The sequence below is a fragment of the Ovis aries genome, chromosome 10 (genome assembly GCF_016772045.2).
Source record: "Ovis aries strain OAR_USU_Benz2616 breed Rambouillet chromosome 10, ARS-UI_Ramb_v3.0, whole genome shotgun sequence".
NCBI classification, from domain to species: Eukaryota; Metazoa; Chordata; class Mammalia; order Artiodactyla; family Bovidae; genus Ovis; species Ovis aries.
In genome coordinates, this window is record NC_056063.1 from 73380448 (window position 1) to 73407574 (window position 27127).

A 27127-nucleotide genomic window follows, 5' to 3' on the forward strand; every position below is an offset into this window, starting at 1 on the left:
TGGTGTCAGCGTTAAAAGGACAGGCTACTTCTTTTTTTTATGATTCTTAAACTCAGATTCTTATCACCAAGCGAAATAATAAATGCAGAGGCGATACGTTTGGGGAAGTTCCCAAAGCAAGGGAGCTGCGGTTGTGTTATTCCATTTCTTAGAGGATACTTCCTCTGATTTTTAATCCAGGTATTGATTGCACAAAGGTAGAAGCCATCTCTAGCGCAGCTCCAAGCTACATTATTTTTAAACATCTTAAAGCTTATTATCCCTGACTTACATATAGCAGAGGAAGGTGGGAAAATTAGTGTCCTTGTTTGAGTGTTTTAAAATCTCTAAGAAATGAATACTGAAAGTTATTTCCTGTCTGAGGCTTCAATCATTCCTGAAGGAAAAATACGTGCAGTTTCAGGCCACTGTGCTCTGCACTTCAATTGATGAAGGGTCACCCCAGGTAAAGTTTAGACAAAGCCAATTGATTTTTTTTCTGGGAGGTTTAAATGAGCCTGCATGTATTTTTCTTTTTTTCCTGCATTTCGGTCTGTGTGTTATTAATTAGGCAGAATTACAGCCATGCTTTGGAATGCACCGTGGCTGAGTAGCTGAAAGATGCCACTGAGTATCCAGGTGGTCAGCTGGGCTTCTGGAAGGAGCTCAGGCTCTTATCGTGAATAAGTGGATTTTGGCAAGAACCTCACTAGGGCTCTGCTTTATTTCCTGCAGCATCATTTGGTTTCTCCTAGATTCGAGTATATCGTGACACTAGCATCTGGTCACAGATGAATCACTTGCCCTGCCTTTTGTTCCAAGCGTCAAGGAAAATGTCGTGCATGTGAGCTTAAGAAGAAAAATGAAAGAGAAAACCCCTGATGTTCGGGCCTTGATAGGACATATGAAAGTTAGAGGTGGCATCTGGTCCATGTCCCCTTCAATGCATAGGTGTAATGAACACAAATTGCAGTTGCCTGGCTTGGTGGGGAGTGAAAAAAGGAGACTGTGGTGTGCAGGTAATACTGGCCAGGAAGAGATGCTGAGCAGAAACCATTCCATTCCTAAGGACCTGCAGAAAATGTCCATCTCTAACACCATCTTTCTTGATCTTTGGTGCAAGGTTCTTTAAGAAGACACATACATGGCTACAGGGGTTGAACCCAGGGGGTTTAGGGTACATCCTTCATAAGTTTCTACTGATCAAAAATTAGATAATTTGAACATCAGTAAGAATAATGACTTCAGTGTATTGAAACTCATTTAATATGTTTAGATTCATGAGCTCATGATGATATGAAAACAAACAAGCAGCATCAACAAAAAGCCCTTTTGAAGGATTCTAGGCAAGCAAGCTATTATTTTGCAAGCCAGTACACAAAATGAGTCAAACATTCATCGACCTCGGAGGATCCCATAGTTTATGGAGACTGGGAGAATTTGCCTTTATAGAAGCATGGCAGCTAATATTTGAATAAAAAAGTATATGATTATATTATCACTATTTTGCAGTCCTCTAACATAGCCGTCCTCACAGACTGATCTCAAGGAAGACAATATTTCCACAGACTGGGGGGCAGGGGGCAGGGAGATGGTTTGGGGATGATTCAAGTACACGGCATTTATCCTGCACTTTATTTCCATTATTACATTGTGATGTATAAGGAAATAATTATACAACTGGCCAGAATGCCCTTGTGGATCTGAAAGGAGGCAGAGCTCAGGCAGTATTGTGAGCGATGAGGAATATCAGTAAATACAGACAAAGTTTCGCTCACTTGCCGGCCCCTCAGGTCCTGCCGTGTGGCCAGGCTCCTAACAGTCCATGGACCCCTGCTCTAACCAATGATCATCAGTGGCTATGGCTCCCCAAAAGGACAAACCACCACATATTAGTGCCTCCGAACAGAAGTCCACAAAACTGCCTACATAGAAACAATAATGTATTATTCCAGAATGACTTTTTCCCCACAACTTCAAATATTACCTGAAGGTGTATCCAGGTTTCCCTGGTAGCTCAATGGTAAAGAATCCACTGGTAATGCAGGAGACGCAGGAGATGCAAGTTTGATCCCTGGATCAGGAAGATCCCCTGGAGGGAGGAAATGGCAACCCAGTCTGTTACTCTTGCCTGGGAAGTCCCATGGACAGAGGAGCCTGGTGGGCTACAGTCCATGGAGTCATAAAAAGTCAGACACGACCGAGAACGCAAAGCCATCCATATCCTAGTATTTCTTCTGGTTCTCCATTTTCAGTGCGTTTTCAAAGAGAACATGAGCTAATGTACAAACCAGTGGAATCCTTAAACATAGAATAATGAGCTAATATCATGATTTCTTTCTAACTCTTAACTACACTAGCACAAAATAAGACAACTTCACAGTCAGCTATTGAGGTCAGGCTGCAGCTTGTGGACCATTATACCCTAAGAATCTAACATAGTGTTTAGCATCAAATACATAATCAATGAATACTTTTAGGTAAGTAAGTAAACTTGTCTCATAGCTGAAGAAGAAAAAAGTCTCAGCTCCACTAGTTGTTTGATCTCGGGAACATCCTTTCATATCTGCGAGCATCAGTTCCCTCATCTGTAAATTCTGCTCTGACATAATTTTGTACTGAGAATCAAGTGAAATAATGGATGAGGAAAGTGTTTGGAAAACCATAAGTATGTTATACAAATAGAAAAGCACTATCAGCTATTTTTTAAATTATTAACGCAGCTTGTTTAATATTTAAAATTTCACTGTATTGGTAGCTTCTGAAGCTCTGATATCCATGGGAGAAGGGACGCTTTTGAAGCGGAGAGTGTGGGCTTATGTTGAGGGTCTGCTATGCAGCAGCTACTGCTGGACCTTCTATAGTCATTATTTTAACCATTAATTCCCTCAACACTATGAGGTAAGCATTTATACCCTGGCTCTTTAGATGAGAACACTAAGCCTCCTAGAGGTCATATACACTGACCAGCTCACATCAAATGTGAAGTGGACCTGACATTGAAACCCATATCTTTCTAACTTCAAACCTATTTTCTTTCCGTGGCACCTTAGGTGATGTTCCCAACATGTTTGAAATTGTTGGCTAATGTTCCATCCCAATGGTTGAGCTTGACTTGTATTTTTCTTGAATCTTCTCTTCCTGAATAAAGGTGTCAGAACAGCCAGCGTCAGGATCCCAAAACCTTTTTTGAACACCTTTGTAGCATTGTGTTTCAAAAGACCTATTTTAAAAACAGAAAAAGAATTATGGCATCGCAGGAGCTTTGGCTTCATCTGAATTCTCTTGCATGGCTATTTCTAACCATACTTTATTGTCCTGAGATGACTACAGCTTTTGTCTTCCAGGTTACTTGGGAGTGATACAGGGAACTATATTCAATATCTTACGATCAACCGTAATGGAAAAGAATATTTAAAAAAAGAATGTATATATCTGTTTAACTGAATCACTTTGCTGTTCAGCAGAAACTAACACAACATTGTAAATGAACTAGATGTTAATAGAAAAAAAATGGTAAAAAAAAAGAAAAAAGAAATGAATGGAACTGCAGTAAATTCCCCCTTGTCTCTAATATTCTTTACTCAAGTGCAGATTTTTTACACCATTGAGAGGGTGTGCTGAACTCAGGAAAACTGTGTTGAGGACTACTCCTAAGCTCTAAGTAGCTGACCTCTGACCCTGAGAGGAGCCTGGTGCCCCTGTCTCCCTGGCCCCTGCAGTATGCTGCCTCACTCCCATCTACCCACAGGCAAACACAGATCCCTCACCATAAGATGCTAATTTTGCTTCTGGAGCTTTGACTTCAACAAAAGCCCAGACCATCGATGCATTAAGTCACAAAGCATCTCTACAACAGCCTGACACAAGACAGTGGAGGAGACTGTCGGAACTCCCATCATTTTATGAAATGTCAGACATCATCTAAAAGCCTGTGTAACTCAAAGGGTTGAGTTACATGATCTATGCATGCACGCATGCTAAGTCGCTTTAGTCATGTCCTACTCTGTGTGACCCCAGGGACTGTAGGCCACCAGGCTTCTCTGTCCATGGGACTCTCCAGGCAAGAATACTGGAGTGGGTTGCCATGCCCTCCTCCAAGGAATCATCCCAGCCCCAAGGGATGAACCCACATCTCTTACGTCTTATGCATTGGAAGGCAGGTTCTTTACCACTAGCGCCACTTGGGATTAATAGAAATACTTAGAAATGTTCTTGGACATAGTGCGCGCTCAATAAATGGTGTCCATTATTATGATGGCTATTAGTACCAATTTTGTTTCCAATAAATACATTAGATTTTAAAATTCAATAAAAATTTTAATTTTCATTTTAATAAATAAAGCATTTAAAACCGTACTTTGATATAATGGGCTTCCCTTGTGGCTCAGCTGGTAAAGAATCCACTTACAATGTGGGAGACCTGGGTTCTATCCCTGGGTTGGGAAGATCATCTGGAGAAGAAAGAGAAAGGCTATCCACTCCAGTATTCTGGCCTGGAGAATGGACTATATAGTCCATGGGGTCTCAAAGAGTAGGACACGACTGAGCGACTTTCACTCTGATATAGTATGTACTCAGTAAATGTTATCCATTATTATTATTGCTATTAATAACACTTTTTGTTTCACATGGAACTTTCCATGTTTTCCATTTAGCTTGCTTTTAATCATTGCCTGGAGGGGGCATTTCCCTGGTGGTCCAGTGGTTAAGACTTTGCTTTACAATTTGGGGGGTGGGGTGAGGTGGGAGGGTGCAAATTCAATCCCTGGTCAAAGAGCTAAGATCCCATATCCCTCGTGGTCAGAAAACAAAACATAAAATGGAAATAATGTTGTAATAAATTCAATAGGCTTTAAATATGGTCCACATCAAAAAAGTCTTTTTAAAAAAACTGTTGCCTGGGGGATGACCTTCAAGGCACTCTTTCTTTGAGAACTGGCAGGGGAAGGAATCAGGTGGCACTCTCTTAAGTATTTTGTTAAATATGTTAAAAATGATTGCCCAGACCTGACACCAGAATCTAGGAAAATGCTAACACGAAAGACTCTTTCATGGAAGAACATAGCAAAATCTGGACACAGGTGGTTTAATTTTTGGTTCTTGCAATGTTTTAGGAAAACCTGTACCCAAGCTGTGAGCTATAAACCTAAATATCAAAACGTATGCCTTGACCTTGAAGGAATACCCTGATTGACTTCTTTTTTCTTTTCCAAATCAGCTGCTAAAAAACAATGACAATGAAGACACTGCCTCGCTGCTACTGGGAAATTCCCACATTTCCTAAAAGCAGTGCCTGAGAAATTAACTAAAGAGCGAGCACGACTGAACACGCATGGACTAATAACACAATCTGAGTGTACTATCTGGTGTTCCGCGTTGCCCGGCTGGGGATTAGAGCTGCGCCTGAGATTGAATTGGGCCTTATCTCACTCCGGGGCTGCTCCAGGCTTCAGGTGAATGCCCACATGCATAAACCACAGCTCTGCAGAGCAGAGCACAGAGCCTAGAGAACTCCTCCTGCCCAAGCCCCAGTGCGGCAGAGCAAAGCAGGGCGCCTCTGAACCAAATAATCACAGAAGTCCCTGAATAATGCATGAGAGCAGGACTCTCCCTGGCACATCTGAAACTGTACTGGGAGGAACTGTACTCAGCAAGATAGCAGAAACACGTCCCTGGAACATGCATTCCCTGAAATTTATTCTTGCAGCGGCCACTTGGGGGAAACTGAAAGCAAATATGACAAGCACCTGAAAATCATGGTATTTTCGTGAGTCTGAGGCTCCCAGGATTTGTGTCGATACAAAGAAGCCGTGTGACAAGATTTAAAATGGCCTCATAGTGAGAAATTCTACCTTCTTTTTTCTGGTTGAACTGGTGGGGGTGTTGACTATTCCTCTTAGAGAAATTACCAATGACCGGTATCTTCCAAAAATATCTTATTTTGTGCTTTTGTTTGGTTGGTTTAGTGACATGTGCAGTTTCCCATTATTAAAGTTGGCTGATAGCTGTGCTAAGTCACTCCAGTTGTGTCCGACTGTTGGTAACACTGTGAACCGTAACCCACCAGGCTCCTCTGTCCCTGGGATTCTCCAGGCAAGAATCCTGGGATGGGTTGCCATGCCCTCCTCCAGGGAATCTTCCCAACCCAGGGATCGAACCCACATCTCTTATGTCTCCTGTGTTGGCAAGTGGGTTCTTTACCACCAGCGCCACCTGGAAAGCCCTGCTGATACCTAGACTTGCAGAAAAGCTCCATCACAAGAGGGAGGCTATGTCCAGAAGTACTGGTACTGAATATAATCGGGTGAGGAACTTCCCTCTTTCTGAGCTAGATGTCGGCTTTAATATAGCTCCAGTGTTGATGAGTGGGATTTGATTCCACAAATGTTTAGCCTCTAATTTGATATTCCAGCTGCTCATTAAGTGTAAAATAAACAAATCTTTTTGGAAGAATGTTTCCTCAGCACCGCATCACAAACCCCATTTGGCTGTCCTAGGATGTCCATCTTTTAGGCTTAGGATCTGAACAGGGCATCTTTCCTGGCCCAGCTGGGAGAGGGCAGAGCCAGGAGCCTGTTTCATGGCTTTTCCTCTGCTTTCAGATGAACTTGTCCCCAAACACCCCATGATGTCAGGTCACACGGAATGGCTCTGTCCTTGGCTCTGCTGACTGTGGCTGGCTATACTTCAGCATTTTGATGATGAAAAGTGAATGAAAGTGAAAGTCGCTCAGTTGTGTTGCAACCCCATGGACTATACAGCCCATGGAATTCTCCAGGCCAGTATACTGGAGTGGGGAGCCTTTCCATTCTCCAGGGGATCTTCCCAACCCAAGGACAGAACCCAGGTCTCCTGCATTGCAGGCAGATTCTTTACCAGCTGAGCCACAAGGGAAGCCCAAGAATACTGGAGTGGGTAGCCTATCCCTTCTCCAGCAGGTCTTCTAGACCCAGGAATTAAAACGGGGTCTACTGCATTGCAGGCAGATTCTTTACCAACTCAGTTATCAGGGAAGCCAATGGGGGCAATTCTCTTGACTCAGAAATTCTGCATGCTAAATCATTTCAGTCGTGTCTGACTCTTTGCAACCCTATGGACCGTATCCCACTAGGCTCCTCTGTCCATGGGGTTCTTTAGGCAAGAACACTAGAGTGGATTTGCATTTCCTTCTCCAGGGGATCTTCCTGACCCAGTGATCGAGCCAGAGTCTCCATTGCCTCCTGCATTGGCAGGAAGGTTCTTTACCACTGGAGTCACCTAGGAAGCCAGTCAGAAATTCTAGCCGTTTATTCTCTGCCCAAATATTTATGGTTTAAGGAGTTTATCAGATTATTGTCTCTAGTAGCCCCCACTCCAAATAGAATCAACTTATTTGTCCAAAACTGGGAGCTTGGTCACATAAATTACGGTACCTCCATATTTGGAACACTATACTCCCATGGAAGAACATTAAATAAAATGGAAAATACATTCCCCTCATATTTTTAAGGTTTTGCTCAGTTATTCAGTTGTGTCCAACTCTTTGCGACCCCATGGACTATAGCCCTCCAGGCTCTTCTGTCCATGGGATTTCCCAGGCAAGAATACTGGAGTAGGTTGTCATTTCCTCCTTCAGGGAATCTTCCCAACCCAGGGATCAAAACTGTGTCTCCTGCATCGGCAGGAAGATTCCTTACCACTGAACCACCTGGGAAGCCCTTTTAAGTTTTAAATACTTGTTAAAAATACAATGTACAGTATGATTTCAAATCTGTAAAAGAAATATATGTTTAACTGTGGTTATATCCTAGTGACGTGATTCCAAGTAATTTTCATTCTCTTCTCTTATTTTTATGTTTTTTCATTGCTTATATTTTCCGTAATGTCAATGTACTGCATTTCTAACTGGGGTTAGGCGTGGGGATCAATGATTAAAAAAAAAAGAAAGAAAGACCAGCTACCTCCAAAGTATTCTCTCTTTAATGTTACCAGGTACCCTGGGAAAAAGAGGACATAGAGCCTTCGCCTTTGGAGGGAAGCGCTATGGGCTTTCCTCTCCCCAATATCCTCCCAACTGAAAAGAGTCAAGATCTTTGGGTAATAAGTCAGATAAAAATTCCTCAGTCAAAAGGGTCTGGCTGCTTTGTAAGTAAGTCACCCTCAGGGAGGAGGTGATGGCAGCTGGGTGGGGGAACGAGTGGTTTCTGTGTGGGGCGAGATAAGGATATGTGAATGTTCCCATTTTCTCATCACAATGCCGGACATCCTTAGAACCAATGGCTCTGACAGACGCCATTGTCAGCCCCCGAGAGTTCTTTAATACAATACTTAACAATCATCGTTCCCAATTTCCCATTTGCTTAGAACATCATTCTTAAATCCCTTAATTTGTTTTCAAGACTGGAATCAAAGGCCTTTTCATCACTGTGTCAAAGGGCATTCTGATTGCCAAGCTCTAAGTGCTGTGATTCCCCCTATCAGATACAGAACAGTGCAGATAATACTCCACTGAGATAATGAAGAATGGGCGGTCTCTAAAGAGAGTCGAGAAATTAATTCCATTCTGAGCATTTGGAAAATGACTCCTGCACACAGCACAGCGGGGTGGGAGACCTAAGTTTCACTTTTTAAAAATGCACACATTGTTAACACAAGTTCACGTGGCCTCACAGTGAGGCCAAACAAACTGAAATGAAGGCGTCTGGAGCAGAGAAAGGTTTATATCAGGGCCCTGCAAAGGGATGAGACGGGTGGCTCCTGACTAAAAAGCTCCGGATTCCCCAAAGCGTTTCAGCAAAGGATTTTAAGGGTGGCTCAGCAGTAAAGAACCCCCACCTGCCAATGCGGGAGACATAAAAGACGCAGGTTCAATCCCTGGGTGGGGAAGATTCCCTGGAGGAGGGCATGGCAACCCACTCCAGTATTCTTTGTCTGGAGAATCCCATAGACAGAGGAGCCTGGAGAGCTACAGTCCATAGGGTTGCAAAGAGTTGGACACAACTGGAAGGACTTGGCATTTAAGGACTTTAAAAAGCCAGGTGAGGAGGCAAGGGAGGGGCGGGTCACAGGGTCTGCGATCAGCTGGTGCACAGCTCTCTGATTGGCTGATGATGAGGCAGCAGGGTGGGGTCACAGGGGTTAACTTTATCAGTCTTTAGGTTCCAGAAGGCCTGGGGCTGTGTACTTAAGGTCATCAAAGTCGCTCAGTCTGACTGTAGCCTGTAGCAAGTACTCTTGCCTGGAGAATCCCATAGAGGGAAGAGCCTGGTAGGCTACAGTCCATGGGGTCACAAAGAGCCAGACACAACTGAGTGACTTTGATGACCTTAAGTATAAGTACATAGCCCTAGGCCTTCTGGAACCTAAAGACTGATAAAGTTAACCCGTGTGAGTGCCTGGAGTGGGCTGCCATTTCCTTCCCCAGGGAATCTTCCCTACCCAGGGATCAACCCTGGTCTCCTGCATTCCAGGCAGAAGCTTTAACCTCTGAGCCACCAGGGAAACCTATTAAGGTCATTAAGTAGTTAGCATCTTCCACTGGCTGGAGAAGGGGAGGGTGTTTACATCTGTAAAACAACACAGGAAATGTACATCAAATACTATTATCAAATTCTCTGGACAGAGGGGCTACAGTCCATGGGGTCTCAATAGTCAGACACGACTTAGCAAGTAAACAACACATTTACTTCAGAGAGGAGCTAAAGCAGAGGATATGGGGGAAGCCCTGTCCCCCCACGCCCAAAGGTCCCATGGGGTCCCAGTCAGTTACATCAGCTTGTGTTTAGGATGGGCTGGTCATCTGTGCTTGCTCCCTGCTGAAGACCAAAGAGCTCCTTCAATGTCCTCAAGGGCACCTTATAGGGAGCGGAGCCAGGCTCAACCAGGAGGGAATATATATATGTATAATTATGGCTGATTCACGTTGTTGTACAGCAGAAATCAATACAACATTGGAAAAATTGAAACAGAAAACATAGAACAATAAGTTTCAAAATAAAAGTCTGTAGGACAAGAGGAAGGAGGAGAAATTGATTGTTTCTCATACATTTCATAAGGTCTAGGCTAAGGGAAATCAGCCTGAGCTACTTCTGCAGGTTAAGGCACCGACAAGTTCAGTTTCCTGGTGATAATCACCATGAGAATTCCTAAAATGGTGGGTGATAAAATGTATCTGTTTTTTAATGCCATCAACATTGAACAGCTGAACACCCAGGATATACAAGGTCATGTATCAGATGCTCTGAAGGCTGAAGGATGAGTGATGTATAAAGCCAGCTCAAGGGATAAGACATTCCCTGGCCACCAGAATGAAGATAAAAGCTTGAGCAGCACAGGTTTCCGGGGGTGGGGTTGGGGGAGGGGATACCTTCTTAGGTCATCACAGGAGGTTGAAGGAAGGAGTATCTAGATGAGCTGGATTCTATGAATGCTTTGAACTGTGGATTGTGGCAATATTAACTGTTTTGCTTGATTTTACAACCATTAAGCTGGTGGTGCAAGGAATATCCTGTTAGTTCAGTCGCTCAGTAGTGTCTGACTCTTTGCAACCCCGTGGACTGCAACACGCTAGGCCTCCCTGTCCATCACCAACTCCTGGAATTTACTCAAACTCATGTCCCTTGAGTTGGTGATGCCATTGAACCATCTCCTCCTCTGTCATACCCTTCTCCTCCCACCTTCAGTCTTGAACCTGGCATTTTATATGTTTCTTCAAATGTGTTCTTATTGGATAGGCATGTCATAACCTCATGAAAGGGAATATTTTTTAATCAGCACAGGCACAGTGATTCCAGGGCCTTCTACTCCTCGCTTCACCGTTTCTGAGTGCATACCTGTGCTGCCTCTTTCCCAACACAGAACTGAAATGAAGGATTAGAAGGATTAGATAGAAGGGAAGAAGGACATACGAAGGAGGAAAAGGTGGTTTAGAGAAGGCTGACCGAGGAAGGGGAATGAACGGTGAAGGTGGAGCCTATGCTAGGTCTATAATTCATCCTTGATCCTTTCTCATCAGTGCCCATAGTTCCGGGTTCTTCCTTGCTGGTCTCTCACCAGGGCTGTCCAATATCTTTCCTCGTCTCTGCCTACTTTTGTCCCCCATAAACTCTGTTGCTCCGTGAAGCTTCCCACGTCAACACTTTTCCTATTTTAGCCATTCACAGGTGCATGAAGAACTCATGGCAAACTGGCCTCAGCATCCTGTTCCAGTTAGCCTGCATGCATGTGAAGTCACTTCAGTCATGTGTGACATGGACTGTCGCCCGCCAGGCTCCTCGGTCCATGAGGATTTCCAGGCAGGAAGACTGGAGTGGGTTGCCATACCCTCCTCTGGAGGATCTTCCTGACCCAGGGAACAAAACCGTGGGTTATTTACCACTAGCGCCACCTAGGAAGCCCCCTGTTCCGATTGTTGCTATTGTTCAGTCGCCAAGTCATGTCCGACTTTTTGCCACCCCATTCATGCAGCACACCAGGCTTCACTGTTCCTTACCATCTCCTGGAGTTTGCTCAAACTCATGTCCATTCAGTGATGCCATCCCACCATCTCGGCCTCTGCTGCCCTCTTCTTCTGCCTTCAATCTTTCTCAGCATCAGGGTCTTTTCCAATAAGTTGGAGCTTACGTCCCTCTTTCCATTCATTCATTTATTAGCAAACGTTCAGTGAAATGCACAACATAAACTCGCTGGTCTCATTAGGTCACGCTGCTCTCTGTACCTACTGAAATATTCTCTGAAGTATTCTTTGTCCACTCCTCACCTCCATAACTTGCTAATCAATGCCTCTTTTTTTTTTCTAATTTACCACTCTTACACTTATAACACTTTGAGGCCATTTTATTCTTTTTTTTATTCTCTACATTTCCTAGAGCAGCTCCTTACACACACACACACACACACACACACACACACACACACCCTCAATAAGCCACATGTTAATTAAATGACTTGCTAATTAAAGAAATGAGCAATTATAAATACAATAAACTGCTGGGTGAAACACAGGTTCTTAAAGCAGAAGGGAAGAAAACTACTAAGTTTAGCATTTAAAAAATCTCATTTCTAATAATTATCTGGTATATGAAATTCTGCCTTTTACCTGAAGTCTCTCATGACTCTCTCTGCATATTAACCATCATGATTGAATGATGGATGGATTAGAAGATTTTATGTCTTTTTACTCTTTTCACATGTTTTGGGTGTTCAAAAATAGTATCGGATTAGTTTGTAGGGGAAAAAAGAAGGGCCTATTTGTCAAAGGCAATATTAACCTTAGTCATTAGAAGACACTTATCTCCTTTGAAGGTCATTTCTTTTCCACAGCCTCATTTACTGAATATCTGCAGTGAGCAGGACTTTGTGGAGGTGCTGCGGGGCACCAGGCCTAAGATCCAGTTATCAAAAAGGAACTGAAAGGGGAGATGTGAACAGGACTCTCATACGCATGTTAAAAGTGCAGTATGTGATGCAATAAACCCTCAAGGCTGCCAAAGTCAGGGGAGATGGAGATGAGGCTTGAGCTGGGCCAGGAAAGATGAGCAGGATGCAAATGAGCAAAGGAAAACTCAAAGACTGAGGGAAGGCAGTCATGTCCTTGTGCTGTGTTTTGAATTTTTTAACAGGATTACCTTATAGCTGAGCACATGTTCCTAGTCTTTGCACTATAGTAAGCCATGCTGCTGCTGCTGCTAAGTTGCTTCAGTCGTGTCCGACTCTGTGCGACCCCATGGATAGCAGCCCACCAGGCTCCCCCGCCCCTGGGATCCTCCAGGCAAGAGTACTGGAGTGGGGTGCCATTGCCTTCTCCGATAGTAAGCCATGATGGGTTCTATAACAATCATCAGCTGAAATGATCACTGAACTAACCAAAGAGCCCTAAGTTTCCTGAGTACACAAGGCTATGCCATCTTTACCCTGGGCTCACAAGAATAATTATTCTAAAGAGCTGTAATTGCTTTTCAGACATTCTTACATGAATTTGTCCAAACTCTCAGAGAGACAGGTGGCAAACAGGAAATCTGCAGGCAGCAAGCTGTCATTAAGACAAAGCCTCTGTCCTTGGGATCTTTCTGATCCAGGGAGACTGGCAGAACAGTCCCTTAACTTGGTGGTTAGCATCTGTCCCACTTTACCAAAATCCCTGGGTGCCTGAGATCTCCTTGAGGACCATGTCTTGGTGATCTTGGGGTCCCTGCTGCCTAGACCCATGTGCACGTGTGTGCTAAGTCAATTCAATCATGTCTGACTCTTTGCAAGTCTATGGACCATAGCTCGCCAGACTCCCCACTGTCCATGGGATCGTCTAGGCAAGAATACTGGAGTGGATGGCCATGCCTTCTCCAGGGGATCATCCTGACCCAGAAATTGAACCCCATGTCTCTTACATATCCTGCATTAACAGGCAGGTTCTTTACCACTAGCACCACCTGGGAAGCCAGTGCTTGGCAAAAAATTGGGGGCTCGATTAATGTTTGGAAGATTCCTAGGTGAGTGAATGGATAGGTGAAGGGAGAAAATAATAGTTTACTTGTTAATGTTTCAAAATCTGGGGAGAGTTTAACTGAAAAGTATTTAACAATTCAAATAGTGTTTAAGTGTCTGAACAGATGGAGCTCTGCCTCTGTTTAGGGGACTGAGTCAAAAGGGACTGGGTTCTGTGAGGACAGCTGCACGTGGCCCCACAGCCTCTCCTAGGGAGTTTGCTTGTCCTTCTCTGATCTCTGTTTTGCCCTCCATTGTGCTGTTGAACAAGGAAGGCTTGAAAAGGAAAGTTGCAGGTTTCAGGGTATTTTTAAGAATTTTCCTTAGATTGGGGTATATTGGGAATTTGGGATTGACATGTGCACACTGCTATATTTAAAATAGATTATCAACACGGACCTAATGTATAGCACAGAGAACTCTGCTCAATGTTCTGTAATAGCCTAAATGGGAAAAGACTTTTAAAAAGAATAAATACATGTTGATGCATAACTGAATCATCTTGCTGTATGCCTAAAACTAGGACAACATTGTTAGCCCACTATACTTTAATATAAAATAAAAAAAATTTAAATAAAATAAAAAATAAAATATTCAGTTTTTTTAAAAAAGATTTTTCTTTAGAAACTGAATTGGGCAGGAGCAGAAGAAAACGAGTTTCCATTATTTGGGAGTCGGGAGGAGATTCATGAAACTGGAGTGAAGCTTGTACATATGAGGCTGGACCTGTGGCCTGGAGGTGAACGTCATTTCATCAGTGACCTTGAAGTTTTCTGGCTGAGAGTAGAAAAGCAAACAAAAGTACAGAAAAAAAATAGAAATGAGAAAAAATGATTTGATGAATCAAATTGTGATGTTTTTTTCCTTCAATAGTTGGATGTTCTTCAATCCTATTCTTTTTAGCTTTCTGTCGTGACAGCTTTGCAGGATTGAACGAAACAAAGCATACAGGAGAATATATCTGACTTTAATACCCAAATGCTTTCAGGCACTTGGCTCCAGAACCGTGGAGGGGACAACTCTGTACTTTATCAGTATGAATGTCTCACTAGTACATTTTTGTGTTTTGATGTCAGAGTTAGTGTTACTTACAAATGGACCCCTGACCTATTCAGCTGGTAGAACCTGCAGACATTTGAGAATGATTTTACTTGTATAAACATCGCCCTACAATTTGGCTAATCATTGTTTCAACATAGTGTTACACTGAATAAAATTTGAAGCCAAGACCATGTTAAGTGTAAGCTAGTTTCAGTCAGCTTGGAGACCATGTGCATTTGCGATGGAGCAAAGACACTGGGAATTCTTTGGCAAGTTTTCCGAAGTGAGACAACAGCTGCTCAGATTCCAGCAGCTGGTTCCAGTTTCTTTATGCCACAAACATTTGTCATCCTCAGCCCTAAAATCTCACAGCTTTTATGATTATGTTAAAAATTTGGATTGTGTATAAATTTGAGATGCATAAATGGGGCTAAGTCTTGTCAATTGATTGCCATCTTTTTTATTTAAATCCTTTTTTGTTCACTTTCCATTTTATCCAACTAACCAGAAAAATTATAAATTTCCCATTTGTGATCTTATTTCTCCAAGCAGAGATCTGTCTGATTTAAGGTATTCTGTCCTGATGAGTCTGTGTTCCTTAACTCACCTAAGTTACATTATATCCACGATCATCATCATTGTGTTTATATATTTATTATATAATTGTCAAATAAAAATAAGTCTCTGCTTGTAGAACCGAAATGTGAACAAGTTTCAACATAGGACCAAAGCAGGATTAATAATGACATGTCATATAACATTCAACCATATAATATCCTGAAAATCTTTATTGTCAGCATTTCCTTGTGGAGCCCAGAAACAATGTCAGTCATTTTCAACTTTCCCTTCAGACCTTTTGGGAAATTTCCCCCCACTGATGGAACTGTCAGTCTGTCATCAGGAAAGACAATAGAGTAATGTAAAAATGGTGATTGGCAAAGCAGCACTCAGGCTGGTTTGCTATGCCGGTTTCAGTACATTCTTCTTCCTGATTTAAAGGGATGAGAGTGTTACTTAAGATTTTGGATTTTCTTTCAGTTCAGTTCAGTCACTCAGTCGTGTCCAACTCTGTGACCCCCATGGACTGCAGCACACCAGGCTTCTCTGTCCATCGCCAACTCCCGGAGCTTGTTCAAACTCACGTCCATCAAGTTAGTGATGCTATCCAACATCTTATCCTCTGTCCTCCCCTTCTCCTCCTGCCCTCAATCTTTCCCAGCATCAGGGTCTTTTCCAATGAGTCAGTTCTTTGCATCAGGTGGAGCTTTAGCAGCTCAACATCAGTCCTTCCAATGAATATGCAGGACTGATCTCCTGTAGGATGGACTGGTTTGATCTCCTTGCAGTCCAAGGAATTCTCAAGAGTCTTCTCCAACACCACAGTTTCTTTAGCACATTTCAAAACTGTCTGGCTAGACATTCAAAACAACTGAACAGAGTAAATGTATTGTTTTAAATATACCTCATCAATTCCTTTTTTAAAAGCAGCATAAAAAAGAGTACAGAGTGCCAGCTTCCCTGGTGGCTCAGATGGTAAAGAATCAGCCCGCAATGTGGGAGACCCGGGTTCAATCCCTGGATTGGGAAGGTCCCATGGAGAAGGGATAGGCTACCCACTCCAGTACTCTTTCCTGGAGAATTTCATGGACAGAGGAGCCTGGCGGGCTACACTCCATGGGGGTTGCAAAGAGTCAGACGTGACTGAGTGACTAACACTTCAATTCCTTATTTTTGTCACTGGTTTTACTAGCTATAAATTTTTTTTTAGTACAGTTTAGATTGTCAGGGGAAGCAATGTTCTTTTCAGAACTTTTCAGAGATGTTTTTGTCTGCCCAGGGCAAACCCTGAGTGTCACTCCTGGTGACAGAGGTGGGTTGGGCAGCCCACTCCATTGGCAGCTGCTCAAATGATGAGAAGGATTTTCCTGACTTGGAATCAATATTTGCTTTTCTCTAATGCCTACTGCTGTGTCTTTATCTGTCGATTTTCCAAATCCCTTCTGGCCTCTTCACATCTCTCTTGTGAGCCAGTTGTACCCTGATCTTTACCTAATCATTCTGAAGCTAACCATTTATAAAATGTATCTCTTCTCTGTGTTCCATTAGGTGCCATTAGATGAGATGACACCTATGATTGTAAGAACCACAGCACCTGACAATTAATAGGCATTCAATAAAAATTAGTTACGTTTTTTGTTTTTAAAATCTGCTGCCCAAGAAAGCACAGAAGCTTTGAAATCAAATAGGCCTAAAATTTTATCACAGTTCAAATATTCATTTGCTCTAGGATCTTGGGCTGTTTTTCACCTCTGTGTTCTCAGTTTTGTTTTTTTTTTTTTTTTTAAGTCATGATAAAACTCATTTTACAAGTTATGTTGAAGGTTATCTGTGCCAGTACTCACAAAGCACCTAGTCCAGTTTCCAGCACGTAATAAGTGCTCAATAAATATTAGTCTCCATACAACACATCTTTCCCCTACACCACCTACCTCTTAACCCAAAAAAAGATTAAGGAGACTTGGCTTTCTGCTTTGCTCTTTCTAGTCTCCTGGCTTTGGATAAATCATTTTAACCCCCTTGCACATTTCCCTATCAAATAGTCCCCAATATCTACTCCAAAAGTACCTTTTAGGGATCAGATAAAATATCATTTGGGTGATAACTTTCAATAATCATGGTGAGTCTTCTAAAAGTAAGGTGGTGTTGTTGCCAGTTGTAATTTATCAGTGAATTATTACTGCATTAAGGCATGAACTATTTCCCCCAACCCCAGCCCTCCCCACGCTGTGAGTGAGCAAAAGTCACTCAATCCTGTTGAACTCTTCCCAACCCCATGGACTATAGCCCACCAGGCTTCTCTGTCCATGGAATTCTTCTGGCAAAGAATACTGGGGTAGGCTGCCCACACTGTAGCCGAAAGAAAAAATGCAGCAAATGGTACTGAAAACCCATGCATGCATGTTTATAGAAACATGCACAGCGAGGAACATTGGCCTAACAGCCTCTCACGTGAGCACTGGCAGGACATTCTCAGGTGACCATTCAGCATCCAAGTCCATTGACTCAGTGCTGATATAAAGGCCACAGAGGCCCGAGTTCCCAGGGTTGTAGTTCTGGAGGACTGACGCTCTCCCCCTCATCTCTTCCAGGAATTTCTATTACATCACCATGTTGCGGGATCCAGTGTCCCGATACCTGAGCGAGTGGAAACACGTCCAGAGAGGGGCCACGTGGAAAACCTCCCTCCACATGTGCGACGGGAGGAGCCCCACCCCAGACGAGCTGCCTACCTGCTACCCAGGGGATGACTGGTCTGGGGTCAGCCTGCGGGAGTTCATGGACTGCACCTACAACCTGGCCAACAACCGCCAGGTGCGCATGCTGGCCGACCTCAGCCTGGTGGGCTGCTACAACTTGACTTTCATGAACGAGAGCGAGAGGAACGCGATCTTGCTGCAGAGCGCCAAGAGCAACCTCAAGAACATGGCGTTCTTCGGCCTCACGGAGTTCCAGCGCAAGACGCAGTTTCTCTTTGAGAGGACATTCAACCTCAAGTTCATTTCCCCCTTCACGCAGTTCAACATCACGCGGGCTTCCAACGTGGAGATCAACGAGGGCGCCCGCCGGCGCATCGAGGAGCTCAACTTCCTCGACGTGCAGCTCTACGAGTATGCCAAGGATCTCTTCCAGCAGCGCTACCACCGCACCAAGCAGCTGGAGCGCCAGAGGGACCGGCAGAGGAGACGCGGGGAGCGCAGGCTACAGCGAGATCACAGGGGCCACCGCTGGCCCAAACAGGAGGGGAACCCCGAGGGGGCCGTCACGGAGGACTACAACAGCCAGGTGGTGAGATGGTGACCGACCCCCCCGCCCTCTCCTCCCGCGGAAGGGGGAGGCTGAGCCAGCACACTGACCTCACCTTGCAGAATGTGGGACCACGCCAAGGATGTCTGGCCCGTAGGTGGCTTGTTTGGGACCCGCCCCCCCGCCTTGCTTCCTCTCTGTCTTCACCTTTTTCCAGCCAGAGATGATCCATCTGGTTCTCTCTTTTTTTTTTTCTGACATTTGTCAATCTGTGATATTAAGTAGGGTAAGGAATGCACCCAACGGGATAGACCTCTTTAGAAGGTCAAGGGGCAAAGCACCAACAAAGGAAAGAGTCCTTGGGGTTTTTTCGCAGCAACAGCCCAGGTTGTAGTTTGGGCAACTGGAACCTACCCAAGTACACATGAAAAGCCAAATTATGGCTTGGATGTTCTGCTGAAACTGACCGGTTCATATTGTCTCTTTAATGGAAATACTGCTGTTGAAAGAGAGAGGAAGAGAAGGCTTTTTCAGCCTTCCCAAGAGGTTTAATGCCAACTCTCTTGGATGTTGGCTCTCATCTTTGAACTCTATTTGAATGTGGTTTAAAATCATAAGCAGTGTAACGTGTTTTGTTGTTATGGTTGTTTTTCAACACGATTACCCTGCTACTGACCATCACTGCAGACTCACACCCTCTGCATCTTATCCCTGAGCCATGCTTCTCCCCCATCTTTTAAGGAAAGGCTAGTAGATTCAGGAGACATGTGCCTGTGGCCCCAGAGAAAGGAACATGAGTAAGGGAGAGAACATGCTTATTAACGAATACCTAAGGAAAACACCCTTTACCAGTTTTTATTTTCAGTATAAGGAAAGAAAGATAAATTAAGCAGGGAGAAAAGCAGGAGGATAACCACCTGTCCACCATTTCCAATGTGACTGCAGAACCTTAGCTTTTTTAATGAGGACTATTTCAGAGTTTTTCCTATTTGGAGCAGGCCTCTTATCTGATTCAGTACTGCCAGGTTTGAAACGCTACTGTCATAGAGGAAAAGACACTTAAAAGGAATTTGGCCTTTAGTATTGGAGCTCAGCTAGCATGTATGCAAAATAAAGTCAAGATCACTAACTTAAAAAATAACTCTGACTTAGGCCATGAGACATGGAACGCAGTGCATGTTTACTCCAGGAGTTTAGGACTCTACCTCCCAACATTTGAATATCGGTAGCCTGGTAATATTTTTTTCTCCGTGCATGATCACTACCTGTAGTGAGAGTGTGGTCCGAAAAAATAGGCTGCATTACCAAGTGCTTCTTATTTTCACCTCTTCCCAGCCACAGCTACAACACAATGTCTTTGAATAATAAGGGGAGAAATAAGGCAGAGGGAGTGGAAACCCTTTGCCTGGCATTTAATAGGGGATCAGAGTGAGTAGAAAGTTTCACAACAGACTGATCTGATCAGTCCTTTCAAGGAGCTGAAGGCAAAATGAGTGAACCCCCTAAATCAGATTGAAAAGCCTATTTCATTGATATCCAACATGTTTGATGTTTAAGCCAGCTTTACATAAGCTGCGTCTCAGCCTCCAGAATACTCTCTCTGGGGTTGAGAGTTAATCAACCCACATTCATGGAGCACTTGCCTGCGCAGAGGGAAGCCTGGTGTCTCCATCAAAGAGAGTTCTAGAGAAGAGGCTTAGATATTCCTGATACTACCCTCAGCTTCCATCTCTCATGGGAGGAAAGGCATTACTGGGACCTTCCTTGTGCCAGGAACTTTGAGCGGCCCTTGTCATAACTCAGATCTATTCACAAGAAGGTAGATACTGTTTGTCCCAATTTCACGACGTGGAAAGTGAGATTCACAGACAATAAGTAGCTTCCTCATGGGTTGTGAGCTAGATTTGGCTGACTTCAGAGGGAAAGCTCTTTTTTTGTCTCCATAATGTTTTCCATATGGGATAAAAGCTTCCTGCCAATTGTGCTAGAAACCACCCATTATTGTCCAGAAGGGTTTCTGTCTAACCCACCTGAGTGTGATAGCTCCAAGCCATCAGGGACCCAGTGCCATGTTGCCTTGGCTGAGTCCAACCTCCTCCAAATCACTCATCCATCAAGGGGCTGAGAGACTGATGGCTTTATAGACAGTTGTACTTCTTAAGCCATAGATGGGGTGGGTTAAAGGGGCCGAAAATATTGCTTGTTAGCTGTTACAGATTAAGCTTACAAAATATTAACATCTCCCTGCCTGATGATTTGTTCCTAAGGTAGTGAGAAAAAAGGCTTGCTACTGGGATTAATGAGCAGCTTTCTCTCTTTCTTTCCATTTCAATGCTAAGATCTAATGCTCTGTAGAATGGCAGAGCTGCAAATTATTGTTCTGCCTGTCACTGAATCACTCACACACACACACACACACACACACACACGCTAACAATCCAATGTTTTGTCATGTGGAAAATAAAAACAAGTTAGAAAGCGTTCAGATTGTTTCTTTTGAACTCACTTTACATTTTTGGCAGAGAATTCGTGCCTAGCTGAGACTTGAAGGCAGCCTCTGCTAACTTCACACCGTTCCTCCGGCGCCTCGGGGTTTCTATCAAAAGGCTTTCCGTGGCCTCGCTGCTGAAGGCGTGATGTATGAGGCTCCGCTGGAGACCCAGTATCAGGATGTTGAGAGGAGAAACCATCTCTCTGTATTGGCCCGAGGCCAGTGCTGAGCAAATTAAAAAGACCGACATGAACTTCCTCCTCGTATCATTTCATTCCAAAGCAGCACACTCGTCCTCTCCCTGCGGTCCTCTGTTGATAGAAATGAAGAGGTGAGGATGCAGTTTGTTCTCTGAAAATTGACGGTGCACCTGCCTGCCCAGTGATCCTCAGCTCTGGGAAAGGATGTCAGCAGAAGGCATCTGGGTCTAAGGATCCATGGGTAGCCAGCAGCCTTAAGTTGTTGCTGTTGTTCAGTTGCTAAGTCATGTCCGACTCTTTGCAACCCCGTGGACTGCAGCACGCCAGGCCTTCCTGTCCTTCACTCTCTCCCAGAGTTTGCTGACACTCATGTGCATTGAGTCAGTGACGCCATCCAACCAACCCATCCTGTCTCGACCCCTTCTCCTCCTGCCCTCAATCTCTCCCAGGATCAGGGTCTTTTCCAATGATTTGGATCTCCGCATCAGGTGGCCAAAGTATCAGAACTTCAGCTTCAGCATTGGTCCATCCAATGAATATTAAGACCCCAAACTAAGTCATTCCAGATACATCTGTGTTAAAAGCCCAGCAGAGGCAAAGAAAAAAGAAAAATCCCTAGAGTTCCACATCCTGTTGACTCCTACAATTCCCAGGTAGACCTTCCTTTTATTCTCTGGCAATGGCAACATCAGTAACCAGACTTGGATAAACTATCTATATATTTGTGTGTTTAAATTATTATGAAGGAATAAGATATGTACTATATATTCTGTCTCCTTTTAACTTTTTGGCTACCTACTCTCAACAATAGAGAAAACCTGCCCTGAGAATTATTTGAATACTCTTTCTAATGATTGCTAACATTAACAATCAGTGTTAGGCAACAGTTAAGGTTATCACATGTGTTATTAAAAAATTATAAAAATATGCTCCTTATCCTCAAAAGGAGGTAACTTTGTCAGAAATAGTTTGACCAAAGGTTTGAAATGAGGACTTGTTCAAAACTCTGATAATATGAATGAGAGGGGATCAAGGAGGTAAACAAAGATCATTAAAATATAAATACAAGTCCAGAAGGCAATGGCACTCTGCTCCAGTACTCTTGCCCAGAAAACCCCTTGGACAGAGGAGCCTGGTAGGCTGCAGTCCATGGGGTCGCGACGAATCGGACCTGACTGAGCAACTTCACTTTCACTTTTCACTTTCATGCATTGGAGAAGGAAATGACACCTCACTCCAGTGTTCTTGCCTGGAGAATCCCAGGGACGGGGGAGCCTGGTGGGCTGCCATCTCTGGGGTCGCACGGAGTCGGACACGACTGAAGTGACTTAGCAGTAGCAGCAGGTAGGATTCCTATTTGGCTGCTTTAACAGAGAAACTGAAAACAATAGTGACCTCAAAAGATTGAAGCAATTGCTCTCTCAGTTAGAAGACAAACTAGCCTGCCATGTGATATTACCAGAATCCCAGGCCCTCTCTTGCTCTTTCCTCCTAACATGCAGCTTTCAACTCATGGTCCAAGATGACTGCTGCAGCTCCTGCCATCTCATTGTTATTTCAGACAGCTTAGAAGAAGCGGGGAGAAGTTGCACCTATCAATTCCAGTCACATCTCACAGGCTAACACCTAGCTATTAGCTACATCTAGCTGCTAAGAAGACCAGGAAATGTCATCATTATTGGTTGCCTTGTGCCTTGATAAATATATAGGTTCTATTATTAAAGAAACAATGTGAAAATCAATACTGATCAAAACTATCAGTCTCTGACACAAAAAGGAATTGAAAACATATTTCAAGTACTTTTCAATGTCATCTATTTCGTCACCCATTTTTGCTAAGGCTAAGATTAAAATTTGTAACTTTGTATAGTATTTCATGCTTTTCAAAACATTTTTACATCTAGTATCTCATTTGATTTTCACCACAGTCTTGTATGTAAAATAGCTCATTAATTCCATTCGATAGTTTGGCATGGAGATTCAGTGATATTGAAAGATTTCCTAAAGATTCTAGTTTATTAACAAGACAGGTGCTCACAGCCCCAGTCTTTTGACTTCATATTTTTCTGCTACTTTATGCTACTCATCATCAGTATTGGGATTGAGAATTGCAAGAATATGAAATCTCAATCTCTATTGATTTATAGCTTCCTTTGCCTTCTCATAGAACTGCAGGGACTCAAAAAACACCAAGGAGAGGGGTAGAGTTGGCTCTCAACTCCCTGCTTCCAGGGAGGAAACCTCTTATTAGGCGTGAAATGGCCAAGAGATGGGTAGTGTTACAGGGAAATCTTGAAGCATCACCGCTCAAACACCTCCCATTGGAGGTCCACCCCATCCAATCCAAAAGCTATTCAAGATGAAGCCCAAGGGAAGGTACTCCTTAGGGAAGCTTGGTGGTAGAAATATTTTGAATCAGTGGCAGCCTGAATAGAGATGCTTTACAGAGGCACAAGAGAACCCCTGGTTGAAAAATCTCCCTTCCTCTCTACTTCTTTCCTCAGTCCCTGGAATTTTATCAGCGACATACTGCTTTGGTTCTTAAAATTTTTATTTGCTGTTAAATGAATCCCTTTGCACATTCGCCAGGGAGAGGAAATGCTTTCTGTTGTCATAAGCTAATACTTTCCCACCAAGGGTTTATCTGACTCCTCTCCAACTCGGACTTCTAGCTGAGAGCAGAGCTTGTAGGATGGAATCATCCTCATGGGATCAGATGTGAGGGTTGGGAGAGAAAGAGTAGCTACAGAGAAAAAGCAGGCAGGTCTTTAAAAGGGGAAAAGATGTGCAAGGGAATAGGGAAACAGGAAAGTGAGTCAGGGACAGTTTCTGACCTCAGTGTCAAGGGTATTTCCGTCCTCAGTGTCAAGGGCATTCTGGAGCCATTTGGATTCTTTTGGCCACTGCAAAGAGCAAGAAAAGGCTTGAGACTTGTGAGACAGGATCAGAGCATTCAGGATAATTTTAGGGACTGAACTGGAGCTGGATCAGAGAGAAAGCTGGGGTGGACTTTGGCAAAGGGTTCTGTGATCTGATCACAGCTGTGTCTCTAGGGTCTTTCTTTTTTGTCATTACTGTGCCTCCGCTGGTCAGCAGAACTCCAGCTAAAAGTCTGCAGGTGGGTATTGGGACTGGCTGAGTCCAATGACCTTACCCATTTATGTCATCTCTGGGCAGCATGCAAAGGTTCTTTCTCCAAGGCACTTTCAGCTTTTCTTCCACTCCCTCTCTCCATCTCTACTGGACATAAGCCTGCTTTCTCTCACCACATCCACCTAGACACCCCTGAACTAACTCCCTTATTAGCCCCTCTGGGCACATGGGCAGGGTTCTGAGACCTGTGTGTTTTGTAGCCTAATGGACAGACTGTATATGGACCCACCCTCACAACACACCCGCAGAACCAACCTACCTTGCAGAGGTGCTGAGCTTTCCAGAGGACTGGCCTCACTATGAACACCAGCAACATCTGCAAGACAAAAGCCCCTGAACTTCCAAGCCAGGACTGGAGGTAACCCAACAGAACTACGGATCTGAGGACACAGGACCACAGATGGTTTTTGAGCCCGTGGTCTAGGTCATTTATGGACAAGACTACAGCTGTCATGCTTCGGCACATTAAATGGAGCCTCCATGGGTTACAAGTTCTGTTGTAGTTGGTGGGAATTTATCAAAGGGCCAGATGTCAGTGCTGAAAGGCTTCAGTTCTTTCTGGGGAAAACTGAGGGAGCAGTGAGTGCTTGTCATGGTCGTTGGGACAATGACAGTGTGATTTAGTCATTGTCCCATTTATTTCCACCAGCTTGTCATTTTTTTTTTTTTAATAATGTGGGCATCTTTTCTTTTTCTTCCTTCTCCACACCTCCCTCCCCAGGAAGACCTTCTGGGTTTTGCTTGTATTCTTTTTCATTTCACAAATCCACAATGAAAAATGGTGGAAAGAAGACTCTGGACTTGTGTCTGGTGCCCCATTTTAGATGTAAAGATAGTTATCCAATAGATAGTAAGTGATTTCTCCTAAGATATTTCTTTCCATTTCTGTGCAATACTATGTATGAACTCGGGTACTAGGAGCTTGTGTTGTGAGATTATCAACCTTTATTGCTATTTAAAAAATGATAGTTTGTAGAACTGAGGATTCTCATTGATGTGAAGCACAATTTAATGAATAAGTTAACATATTAAACTGTTGTGATGTCAAGAACAACTGTTTCCCTCTGTGATTTTGTTTAGACATCATTGCGAAAGGAGAAGAGCTGGTTAAATACTTTAAGGGATTTGTGGAAATTGAATACAGGGGATCAGCTTTGTCAAATTCTAAAAATCCATGCTTTGGATACAAATGTGGTTATTGGATGTGAAACTTTAAAAGCATAAAAGACAAAGAAAATATAGATTGAAGCAATTGCAAATCTCTGAGGCCAGGGAGGGTTTCACAGACTTTCAAACATGTGAACTTCTAAAACCATGGCTCTTGCTGAGGCTCCCCAGTTCAGTGCCTGCTCAGCACACTGAAATTCACATTTGCAGAAAGCAACCTACAGACTTAAAGGAGTAGGCAAAGGTCTGAGAAGGACTGATGGAAGAGGAACAACAGGGATTAAAGGAAAGCAGTTTGGAATTCAAGCTAAAAGACAGGAAAGAAACAAGAGGAAGGGAGGAAAAAGAGAGAAAGAGAGAGGAAGAAAACCCAAACAGTAATGAAATCCATTATGATCCCTCTAGTTTCTGCGTGCATGGTTTGCCAGATTTTTTTTTTTTTTTTTTTTTTTTTGGTATGACTAGTTCCTCCAATACAAAGAAACAAAATTAGCTTCTAGGAGAGAAAAATTTCCTTCATTCAAAAATCCCTTGAGTGATACAATTTATCACTTTCTTTTTGTTCTATCTGGAGAAGGAAATGGCAACCCACTCCAGTATTCTCGCCTGGAAAATCCCATGGACAGAGGACCCTGGAGTCTATCCATGGGGTCTCAAAGAGTCAGACACGACTGAGCAACTTCACTTTCACTTTCACTTTTTGTACTATAAAGGTGGGAATTGTGAACCTCTTCCTTGCTTGTTTGGTAGTTCGATTGGGAGCCTTCGAAAAATGTCCTTCAGCCAGGTTCCTCCATCTAGTGAGAGTCATATGCAAAGGGACATTGACTCTAGAGCAACCGGAGTAGCTTATAAAAAAGACTCCAAAAAAGGAAGTTAAATGTACATCTACACACACACACAGACATTTGGGGGACTTTTGTCTTTCAAGAAAAACCTCAGACAAGTTAAGAGAAGGACTAAGAAATATTCAAGATTTACTGCTTTGTCTCATTCACCTTGAAAATAGTGTTAAAAACAAGATTAAAAAAATGTCAAATATATAATTGAAAATATGCTTTCAATATGGTACTGTTTCACAGATCATTTTTCATATCAAATATATATTTGAAAATTAATGGAGTAAACTAATTCAATATAATTATTTCTTCATGTTGTAAATAATTTGCTTTTTATGATATTAAAGTAATATATGAACTTAGATAATTTGGGAAATACAAGGCATTAAAAGGTTCGTAAATTATAGAGCCAAACTTAGACATTATTTTGATCTATTTTCTTTCCTATTATTTAATGCATTAGCAATTAGAGTAACATTTAGATAATAAATGTTTTAGGAAATTAAAATCATATCGTCTATGCAATGTAAATGCGTATGTTAATATCTTAGCACCCATTCTTTGAAAACATAATTTTAATAGCTGCATATAATTTTACCATTCCCATATTTTGGAGCATTCTGGTTATTTTCAGTTTTTTCCACTAATATAAATAACACTGAAATGAATATATTTGTACACAAGTAGCATCTTTGTATCCCCCTTGGAGAGAGGACAATGGATCAATTATTTGTATCTTCCCAATGACTCCAAAGGAAAAAATATTCAAAATTATTTTCAAAAATTATTCAAAATATGTCAAAATTACTTAAATGGAGCTAAATGAACATTTAAGAAAAAAAAAAAGTTATTCATAGAATCGAAGAAAAATATCTATATGTCTCCAGAACCACCCTCCTGGCCCTGGATTGAAGCTCTCATTCCCAAAGATGCTGGGGGTGTTGGCTATAGGCTGATAGCTCCCAGTTGAGTCTCTCAGGGATGACCTGGCC

The 27127-nt window shown here is 43.0% G+C and overlaps 1 protein-coding gene across 1 annotated transcript in view; it reads left to right on the top strand.

Annotated features, from left to right (window-relative positions):
- HS6ST3 (heparan sulfate 6-O-sulfotransferase 3) overlaps positions 1-25183 on the top strand; it is a 733136-nt gene extending 707953 nt beyond the window's left edge. Inside the window, exon 2 of the mRNA XM_004023507.6 lies at positions 17631-25183. Within this exon, the coding sequence (XP_004023556.4) occupies positions 17631-18339 (709 nt within the window). The 3' untranslated portion in view covers positions 18340-25183. The remainder of the gene's footprint in view (positions 1-17630) is intronic.
- Positions 25184-27127: the final 1944 nt, after the last annotated feature.